The following is an 11362-nucleotide window of genomic DNA, read 5'->3' on the forward strand; positions in this document are numbered from 1 at the left end:
CCCCTCCCTTCTTCCTAGACTCAACTTCACTCCCGATTTCTCTACCTCCTCCCCCTGAGTGGCGCAGGGGGACGGGGACTGGGGGTTGTGGTCAGTTCATCACCCATCTCTGCCACTCCTTCCTCCTCACACTCTTCCCCTGCTCCAGCGTGGAGTCCCTCCCACAGGAGACAGTCCTCCACGAAATTCTCCAGCATGGGTCCTTCCCACAGGCTGCAGTTCTTCACAAACTGCTCCAGTGTGGGTCCTTTCCACGGGCTGCAGTCCTTCAGGAACAGACTGCTCCAGTGTGGGTCCCCCATGGGGTCACAAGTCCTGCCGGCAAACCTGCTCCAGCGTGGGCTCCTCTCTCCATGGGGCCACAGGTCCTGCCAGGAGCCTGCTCCAGGGCAGGCTCTCCACGGGGTCACAGCCTCCTTCGGGTGCATCGACCTGCTCCGGCATGGGGGGTCCTCCATGGGCTGCAGGTGGATATCTGCTCCACCGTTAACCTCCATGGTCTGCAGGGGGACAGCCTGCCTCACCATGGTCTTCACCATGGGCTGCAGGGGAATCTCTGCTCCTGTGCCTGGAGCACCTCCTCCCCCTCCTTCTTCACCGACTTCAATGTCTGCAGAGTTGTTTTTCTCACGTATTCTCACTCCTCTTTTCCGGCTGCTGTTTCACAGCAGTTTTTCGCCCTGCTTCTGAAATATGTTATCACAGAAGCGCTACCACTGTCACTGATGGGCTCAGCTTTGGTCAGCGGTGGGTCCGTCTTGGGGCCGGCTGGCATTGGCTCTGTCAGACATGGGGAAGCTTCTAGCAGCTTCTCACAGAAGCCACCCCTGTAGCCCCCCCGCTACCAAAACCTTGCTACGCAAACCAGACTGAACACAGCTCAGAGCAACAAGCTCTAGGTGACTCTGCTTTGAGCAAGGGGTTGTACAGATGGTCTTCAGAGGTGCTTCCCGCCTCAACTATTCTGTGATTCTGATTCTGGATGTTGAAAACATGGCAGGACTGGATTGCTGCAAAAGGAAAAACTTTGCAGCTTTCACTCTACCAAATGCAGTAAGACATTCCCTAATGTGCAATGTTTGAAGCATTATATTTTCAAAGCTAGGATACATTAAGCAATTACCAAACAGTTAATTCACTTCCCTTCTCCCCTGGCATGGTATAGGTCAGTAAATACGCTAGTAACTATGTAGGCAGAGCAATTTAAGCACTGAAAATCATTACTTTGGCATAACCTTTTGGAATAAAGAACAGCCTTTAGGAAAGGAATTTAATTAAACTTTAACATATGCAGAGCCCCAAAGCTTTTTACAGAAAAAAAAATGGATAAAATATCCTAAGATATGTTTTCTGTTTGTGACCAGGATGTGAATTATTTTTCAACCTTATTGATGAACTTTGTATATTTGTAATGAATACTGAGTAAGAAATAACTTTTTTCTTACGAATCTTAACATGACTTCTTTGAGTTGAGGTCTACAGAGCCAAAAAACAATTTGGCTATATAGTTTTGGCTTCACACTGTAGATATGTATTTACACGTTGTAGACTGAGATAGTCTGGTATTCAAGCCTAACCTGCAACTCGTTGTCTACGGTTTGATCCAAGGAAGCATTTATTCATGGCTGGATTTTTTGTCTCTTTCTCATTTCTGGAATGACCCTATCAATTTTGCCTTTTAAAATAGCCACTGCAACAATCATTTCCCTAGTCCTAAACTTCCTAATTGCCCGAACATCTCTTTCGAAACTAAGACTAGGCTCTTAAGTAACACTGATGCATCTGAGATGTTTACTCTTAATTTTGAAAATCTTGGCCAGCAGTATAAAGCAAAAGGCCTTGAGGAGAAAAGCAAACTTGAAATTATAGTCCAAAATCTTGCATTAACATGAGGAGATCAGTCTTCTTGTATTGCTTAAGGGAAACTCATAAACATGCTTTTCCCCTACAAAAAGGTGTTCACCACATATTACTGCTAGCATGCCAGTGTTTTGGGCTACTTTCCTTTAATAGCCTTGCAGTGGCTTTGGGTTCCAGGACGCTGAGATAACCTCTCGGCTTCATTACTGCAACGTCCACATGGGATTAAAGAAGTTTGCTAACGTTAGAGGAGAGCCTATGTCCGTCCTTTGTACGTAACCATCCATACCCGTGGCCTGACATAGACTAGCAGGCTATTTAAAGGCTATTTTTGTGATTCCCAAAGATCCATTGCTTAAAAAAGTGTAGTTACTGTTGCATTGTGGCAGCTAGGACTATTCATCTCTGACAAGGCTGTAAAAAGGACCAGAGTGTTTTTTATGGGGAAACCGAGATCCAGGAACAGCCAAATGTAGGGTTTCAGAACATAGGCTGAGATCATTTGGAAGTTCACATAAAGCCCAATAAATTACCTGTGTTTCAGCTGAGTTTAGGCTCCAGCTCCACAGCTCTCACCACATTCTCTGGTACTTGAGTTTTTCCAAATTAATCATTTCATGTTCCAAGTATCCATTTAAAGCACAAGGAAAATAGCTAGAGGAAAAATTGTGAGGTGTTTTTTGTGTCATTGAAATCTCTCTCTTGTAGGTGTCACTAGCAGCTCATCCCAAAAGTTCCATCTGAAAACAGACAGCACTGACTCTCACCATGTTCTCTTGACAAGCATTCCTGTGGTTTTTTTCAAAGGGGGGACATGTTGTGATGGACTTCAGCTTTTGCTTACAGTCAGACCTGTAGACTTATAGCCTGAGGATTAGGAGATTTAGGGGAAAAATTGATTTGCTTGAGCTCTTCTGCATCTCACATGGGATTTTATTTATCTCATGAGGAGTAGAAATGAGTGTACTGCTACCAAAATATCACAAATTCTGCATGAACAAGCTATGCATTTTTCAGCCCTGGTATGTATTCCTTCCTCTTACCTGTTAAGCCTCATACCCTGCTCAGCTTTTCAACCCTGCTGTCCTGCCTGCCTTGCTGGTGTGTACTTGATTAGAAATTGCTTGGGTACCTCAGAGCTAGGCAGCCAGTGAAACAGGCTGCGTGTCAGGGGCAAAGAAACGTCACCACACATGAGAATTGCCAAGAAGATCCTAGGAGATTCTTTAGCTTTCTTCAGCCCGTAGACCCTTTGCTGTCTATGACTGTATTTTACAATGGAGCTGATATTAACATTCTTATGGAGCTGTATTGCACACCGTTATTTGGTGTATTCATACCGTATTTCATATACCAAGTTGCTGTTAATTCTAACTAATGCAAAATATTCTTTTTTTTATATATGGTCAGTAGTTCCACTTGCAGTAGAGTGAATGAAGACTAATTCTCAATTGTCCTATTAGTTTCTGATTTGTGAAAGTTAATTTTAATAATGCATGGCCAGGATGCAAACACACAAAAAAAAATTCAATAGCAATGTGTGCTTATTTTGAAGGAAAAGCAAACAGTGAGCTATGCTCAGACTTGATTGTCTGCCTTTGGTATTTCAAATATATAACCCATTCTTATTATTTTAGATCCTTTTTACAGAGTGTTTAATTTAAAATAGATCTCAGATTGAATAAAAAGATGTGGTTTGTTCTATTTAGGACCGGATTAATATGTTAACTATAGATTAATGATTCAGAAAAGTGGATTGTTCTTCTTTTCACCACTTCATGCTCTCTCAGTAACTCCTCACCATCCATCCCAAGATTAGTCAGTCTGTGGTCAGTTTTTAGCTGACCACAGATCATACAATTAAACAACGTAAAAAAAAATATGAGCAAATTTTCCTAAATAAATTGTTTGTTCCCAGAAAAACTGGCTAAATTAGTACCTGCCTATAATGTCGAGTGTGAAGCCTTGTGCTAACGACAAAGGGGCAATACTGTTGGATTCAACTGATAGTAAAAAGCCACATGTCTCTTTGTTAACTTGCCACCTGAGAAGACTCACAGAAAGGAGACTGTGTACTTGCTGTGAGCACAAAGGAAAAAAAAAAAAAGGTAGTTTTGTTACTATCCTTTGGCATGTGATGACCGGAACAAAACAATATAGCTGTAACCCTGTGTATGGGGGAAGAGATGGGAAGGTGGTTAAGAGGAAAAGAGCTCTTGTCCTTGTTACTTAACACAGAACTTGAAATGTGGTGGAGAGGATCGATCACATTTTTGATAACTGTGTTTATTGTATTTTCCCGAGCAGAGCCCACAGATTATTTGGAAGAACAATTTTTGATTTGGCAGTAGTTTGGACTGTTTATATATACACAAATACATATGCCTGCATATGCATATGCAGGTAAGGCAAGAGGAGGTGTACTTCAGCACATCCCCTCTTCTTCCAGCAGTCATCAGATACAGCTCCCCAGTAATCAGCAGTCCCTGTTGCCTCTCCCTTCAGCCTCTGATCCCTTGCCCGCTCCACTAACACTTCTCAGCTTGATTTTGTGGGGGTCCTTAAAAGTTTAGGTTATCTGAGGCTCTCTTTTTGAGGAATGGGTGCAACTTATGTCTGTACTGTGTTCTTATGATGATACAGATGATTAAAATATTTGACTAGACTCAAGAATCAATCCCTGTGGAAAATCTTGCGACCTTCACCTCTGGAACAGAAAACGTGACATAATGCATCCTCTCTACCAACTCAAAACAGCCTTTTCCTAGTGGCAGTGTGAAAATAAGCTTCTTTGGTTCTGCTTTGCTTTCCGGCAAACTGTGGAGATCCTTGTCAGGGGAGCTTTCTCTAGAGAAAATGCAAATGCAGTGTTCAGCAAGAGGTGTAAGGAACACAATGACCCAGATTCAGTGCAAGTGTAATTGCTGCAGATTTTGTGGTTAGCAGTGGAAAAAAAAGAAGAAAAGTTTTTTTTTAAAAAGTATTTTAAAGAGTTTTGCAAGTGCTCCTTTGGCATACTGGGCAGTGAGCTTAGCTCAGAAGTCAGAATCAGGAATCTGGATTTCTGGAGACAAAATGTTGATGCATGATAACGCGGGAACTTGTCATCCAGAATGGGTTAATGTGGTAACAGAACAGCAGTGTTTCTCCGAAGTTCAAAATGGACCTTCTTAGCAAATCAGCTGCATAATGCAAAAATACAAGCAGAAACCAGACACAGAGGTGAATTGCCTGAGGGTCTCACATATTTCAAAGCAGAGAAATGTAATGATATCTTAAAGAGGTATAGACAAGCCAAGGAATACCTGTGGCATCTGATTACAATAATAGAAATTCTGCTGAAAGGCTTAGGAAGATTAACAATATTAACCTTGCTGTCGTATTTATCCCATCTTCTTTGATAAGCAAAGCCTCAGTAATCCAATGACAGTGGCTCTAAGATTTTTGGTTGTTGTCATTGTTCTCACTTGAAAATAAGTATTATATATTATTTAGGTTAATGTCTTCACTACACATGGTGACATACTTTTATCTTAGAAAAAATCAAAATTTGAAACATGAAAGAAGAAGAAACAGAGCCAAGAGTGTATTAATTACAGAGCTTTAAAAGTTCTGGGCCATGGTCAGACTATCACTGCAGAAATAACTGTGACATCCAAAAGCTTACTGCTTCTCAAGCCAAGGCTGTTTGCTTACATAGATCAGCAGATGGAAAGGATTGGCGTAGATCCTGTTTACAATAAGGGCAAAGTGTGCAAGGAAAAGAAGTCTTACCATTGTTTTCTGAAAGGAGGTCAGCAAACCATGAAGATACCCAAGCAGATTTGGGACATGTAATAACATCTCTGCTCGGTTAACAAAAAAGAAAACCCAAACAAAGGTGAGCTGACGGAAAGTAGTCCGCTTGGCCTGTGACACATAGGATTTTCTGTAGGTTGAGTCTGTGTTTGGGTCACAGATTATGAACCAAGAGCATAAACAGCAACAGCAGCACATCAGACTGGGGGGTAACAGCGCTTGCTTGCATAGATGTGCCTGTAGGCAAGACAACACAGATGCTCGACATTGCCTGGCACATGGGATTCAGCAGCAGTGCAAATCTCCCTGTTCATTTATTATCAGTGATTCACCCTGTTTTAATATAGACAAATATTCCCCTGGCTTTTTGGGGGCAAAATGCTAACCTAGCTGAAATCTAATTTTGTTGGAAAAGGATTTGGGTGAACTTGCTCTAAATAAACTTACCCCATTTACCAACTGTAGAGTCTGCAGCTTTGGTCCCAGAGAGGACCAGCTGATGGTGGTATTTGAGAGCACTCTGTTTTCAGGTCACTTAATGAGCAACACCATTGTTCTCCTGGCATCCTATAGAGAGTGACTCACATGACAGCGTGTACCGCTACAGTGATCCAGGACCAAGTCCCAATCTGCAGTTATCCCCATGTCAAATCCAAGTGGCTCCATCCAGCTACTTTGGATTTAGACTGGTAAAAAAGAGATCAAAAAGCAGCTGCTTAATTTCTACATTTCCTGACTTTTCAGTACATTTAAAAATTGTAACCTTCCTATTACTGTGAAGTATGTTTTTATACTTCATATTCAGCTATAAATGCTGAAGGATGCCAGACCACAAATCTGGACCCAGCATTAGTCTGCCAAAAGGCATAGCGGAACAACATGTTTATGCAAATGGTGCAGTAACTGATAAATCCACGTCGCTTAAAAACATCGAGAATTATTACACATGGCATCTTCAAATGTGTCCTGTGCTAAATGCTCTCGAGATACTGACTGATTCATTGAGCCATGTATGTGAATTACATGTACCAGGCCCGAGTCTCAAGCTTTTTCTTTAGACATCTGTTTGTGAGAGTAGGTACAAAGCACTGCTGGCCTTGCTTGGGTCTAGAATAGCTGCGCCTCCCTCATGCCTGACATGAAAGGCACAAGACATTAGAGAATCAGACACAGGTAGCGTCAAAAGGCAGTGACATATTATAGCAGGTAGCCTTTAACAGCGTTTCTGAGACAAGTCCCAGGACCACTGCAACAGCATCACTGGGAATTGGATAAGTGTGTAGCCAGGTTTCAGGCTCTGAGCAGCTTTGCTATTGCATGGTTTCCACCAGCATTTGTCCTTGAGTTTGGTGGAGAAAAATGCTCAGGTTTTCCAATTTAGCACTTTTCACCAAAAAAATGGAAAGCTCTCGATGAGTAAATCTGCCAAAAACCTGTCATATGCTTTTGTCCAGTAGAACATTTCAAGGTTTTTTTCTTACTCTTCTTTTTTTTCTTCTGCCTGTTTAGAATGACTGCGTCCTTATACATGTGCTGTAGCGCAAACCCATCTGACTGCATCATCCTATTTATTTAATGGGAAGGGAAATAGTTCTTTTGCACTGGTGGTCATTTCAGGACCATCTAGGACATTAGCACAACAAACTGGGTAAATAAATATTGTGAGAGTATTGTGTTTCTTTGTACATTCCTTCAATTTCTTGATTCAATATAGCTGTCTTAACACGTGCAGCATTCGCTTCTCAGACCATTATTAGGCTTGATTTTAAAACTGCAGCAAGAGAACTGTGTGGAAAAGTACTGCCACATGGATCACAGTGTGTTTGCCCATTCCACCTTGAAAATATGTTCCATTTTTTCTGCCTATTAGCAGAATGCAACAAAACAAGAATGAGAAAGTTACTAATTGCTTTGAATGCTACATCAATAATGTACAGATAGATGCCATACTGTGGCATAAACCATCTTGAGTGGAATTGCATCACGTCAGAAAAAAAACACAATTTGCAATCCCACTTCTAGACTAGAGCAGACTCTACTAGAGCAGAGCAAGAAAGTGTAGAACACTATAAAAAGATTGCTAAATGGAAACAGCAACCTTTGCCATCTGAGGCTTGGTGATCACTGCATGAGCCGCTAACAGGGTGGGTTAAACAGCTTGCCAGTACTGAGTGATTCCAATGCTGCGTGTTTCCGTGGTTGTCAGTTAAAGCACTGCCTGCAATAACGTGATGTTTTGTTAGCAAAATGCTTTAAATGCTATCCTAAAGGGAGGGCAATTTTAGCAAGGCTTTTCTTTTTCAATATATCATCTGCCAAGCCCAGTCATTTTTATAAGGTGCAGGACAGTAGCCAAGAAAACTAAAAAAAAAAAAAAAGAGTGTGTGTGTGTATATATATGTATGTACATATAAATTGTAGAGGGAAGGATGCTTAAAAAGTGTATTCATCAAATATGGCAAGCAAAGTGAATGTGGTGAAAAGTTCGCGATTTTACTGCATGCTGAAGATATTAGTTGGTATTTAAACAGGACAAAACTGTAATGTCATCACTGCCTTAGAAAAAGGTGCTGACAGCCTGCATAAGCAAACGTTTATCTCTCCCATCAGATCTCAAGCCAATGTGTTCGTAGGGGACTGCTGCAGGAGTTCGGCTGGGACTCCGGGAAGGCGCTGGTGTGCTGCCTGCTTGTGAAACATAACCCCCAGCACGCAGAAGGAATACGTCTTAATCTTTTCTTAAACTGCGTATTTCCTTCTGAATCAAATGCCCTGTCAGATAAGTCGGTTGTCAGAAGGAGGGGTCTGAGGAGAGGGTCTCTGCCAGACTCCCTGTGCCTGCTGGCTGACCTCAACTTTACGTGATTCTGACCTTTTGGATACATTCTTTCAGATGTGAGCCTTTGGGTAGCTCCCTACGCCAATAACACTGGCCCTAGAAAATAAGTGTGAAGTGAGAACATGTTTACAGTCTGATCCCGAGCCTTTGGAGTCAATGGCAAAGCTCCCGTTGACTTTCTTTTGTGTAGGCCTGAAGCTGTAATGCTGTTCTGTTTGGCCATATGGTCTCAAGGCACCGATAAGACATTGTGGCCCAGATGGGCCTCCCCAGGGTCCTCCCCCACACCCTGCCCAGAGGCCAGGAGCCCCATTTCAGCTTCAGTCCCTGCCTGAGCTGTGCTGGAAGAGAGCTGGTCTCCAGCTCTGTCACAGCTGTGGGTCCTCTTGTTCTGGACCTGACCCATATGTTGCCTTCCTGCTTTGACTTTGGCCCTGCGTCATCACCATGACCTTGCCCAGTGATCTGGGCCCTTGGTTGAACCCGGCTGCCCCCTGGCCTGTCCAGCTGCCTGGCTGGGATGGTGGGACAAGCCCTGGCTGGAGAAGACCTGCCCTGCCCCCCCCCCGAGGACCTCACCACTCAGCCCCCAGCAGTCCCTGTCCTGCTGCACCCCGGCACTGGGGCTCCTCTGTGTAAAGCAAACCAAAAGACTAGAGCCCTAAAAGACACAGCTTACTTCTCCTTTACCACTTCCTTCCTCATTATCAGCCCCTGGTGTTGGTGAGGGAACAGCCACCATCCGTATGAGGAATGACACAGGGACAGACGCTGTGATAGTCCCCCTTTCCTCATTAAACTCGCCTGCTTTTATTCCAATTGCTTCCAGTGGGGTTATCCATCCACGATGCAACACACTGTCAATTTACAGATTAGTGTTATCAGATATTTATAGGGAAAGTGTTGATTTTATTGCTGCATCGTAATTGCCATTACATGTAATTTCTACTGTTCCAAATGAAATGTGGTTTTCAACACGGTACCAGAAATTGCATGGCATTCCCAGGTGTGCATGCTTATGTACTCCTCAGGGCATGTGTGTGCTGGCTTACCTAGGGAAAGTCTCCTTATGTCCTACGTAAAAAGCAGTGTTGCAGACTTCTTAAAGAGTTTATCGCTCTGAATAAAAGGTAAAAAAAAAAATTCTCATTTCAGAATATATAGTTTTTCTGCCATTAGCAACATTTTAGTGCTCTTTCTAGATCTTCTGCAAGGTATTTTGATTCAAAAGTTATATTTTATTCTTATTTTGCAAACTTTCCTGCAAGCCATTTACAGATCCAATAGATAAAATCACTTTCCATCAGCGATACTGAAAATGAAGGGGAGTTTTTCTCTTACTGAAATGGAGCAGGGTGTAGCTCATCCAAACCCCTCTGATTCCCCTACTAATCTCGGCAACCTATTTCTATCCCAACAGGTGTAGTTCGCCAGGTGAGGCCCATTGTTGGACCTTTCCATGCCATCCTGAAACTGGAGATGAACTACGTCATGGGTGGAGTGGTATCTCATCGTAACATTGTCAATGTTCACATCTTTGTCTCCGAGTACTGGTTCTGAGAGAGCGTGTAAAATCCCAGACAAGCAAGTCACTCCAACCTAAATCATTACCACAAACTATTATGTCATATACTTGTTTGTAAAACCCAATAGTGTTTTTTTGTTTTATTTTTAAATATTTGGTTTATAGTTTAAGACAAATAACAAGCTATTATGTTGATTAGAGATAGGGTGGAGCAAATTAAGTGAGCCTGATGTAGTAGTTGTCTGTATAAATAAGTAGTGTGTAAAAGTGCTCAGCTGCCTAGTGAAATTTAAAACTTTTCTAAATGTTTAGGCAGATCTTAACTATTGCTCCTTGGCTGGATAACCAGAGCGACTGAGGATGTGGAACAAAATAGATGTCAGAGTTCATTGGGATGAATATATGGTATCTTTGGATGGAAGAAGTTTGGTAAGGATTAGTAATTTCACCTCAACATTAACTACCTTGAAGGAGTCAGATTGCCAGAAAGTGCCAAATACTCGCTTTTGGGCCCCGGTAGGGTAACTCTGAATAGGCACCCAGAATTGCTAATCATTTCTGAAAAGTTTAGCCTAGATATTTTAAAAGTGCCATTCAGCTACGGCTACAAGAGGAAGTGCAAAAGGAATTGGAAATAGTAAGAGACTAACAAGCTATTGCACATATTAAAAAAATAGTCCTTTTTTGTACTTATTATTTGATTGTAAGATTATGTTTGATTCTAATTAAAAAATACCTCTCATTGAAATTAACTTCTTACAAGGATAAGGCATATTGCTTAAATTCCAATCTCATCTGTACTCAGCAATACATGGGAAACTCGGACCTGTATCTCCTGTCTATTATAGAGTAAAGCTCCATGCCTTTTTAAAATTGGTAATAAAATCAGCATGTTAAACTGTACACTTCCTATGCACCAAACCAAGGCATATGTAATAATATAATGAAACTCTCACAAATAAATGAATGTTTAATGTATTTTCTGGGCATCAAAGTAACGTATCTTTTTTATTACAGAACAGAAAACAAATAGCTTCATGTTTCAGTTTTTTATGTTTGTTAAGATATGAGGAAATAAAGAAAGTCAGATGGGAAATACTCAAACGCATGCTATGGTTTCTGCTTACCAGAAAAATCGTATAATATACAAAAATATATCTCCTGTAAGCAAATTAATTATATGTATATATTACACATTCCCCACCTGAAACAGTCCGCTATTTCATCAGTCATCATTGGCGCTAGGCATTTGTCTCCTCCTTTTGTACAAAAGCCCCTGAAGCTTAAGGGAATCTTTGCATTGACCCGAATGATCTTTGAATAAGGCTGATAAAGACCCT

The 11362-nt window shown here is 41.8% G+C and overlaps 1 protein-coding gene across 2 annotated transcripts in view; it reads left to right on the forward strand.

Annotated features, from left to right (window-relative positions):
* FBLN1 (fibulin 1) overlaps nucleotides 1–11120 on the forward strand; it is an 83943-nt gene extending 72823 nt beyond the window's left edge. For both annotated transcript variants that reach the window (XM_076344287.1, XM_076344306.1), the window contains exon 17: nucleotides 9918–11120. In XM_076344287.1, coding sequence (XP_076200402.1) covers nucleotides 9918–10057 — 140 coding nt within the window. In that variant the 3' untranslated portion in view covers nucleotides 10058–11120. The remainder of the gene's footprint in view (nucleotides 1–9917) is intronic.
* Nucleotides 11121–11362: the final 242 nt, after the last annotated feature.

The sequence above is a fragment of the Aptenodytes patagonicus genome, chromosome 1 (assembly GCF_965638725.1).
Source record: "Aptenodytes patagonicus chromosome 1, bAptPat1.pri.cur, whole genome shotgun sequence".
In the NCBI taxonomy this organism is placed as follows: domain Eukaryota; kingdom Metazoa; phylum Chordata; class Aves; order Sphenisciformes; family Spheniscidae; genus Aptenodytes; species Aptenodytes patagonicus.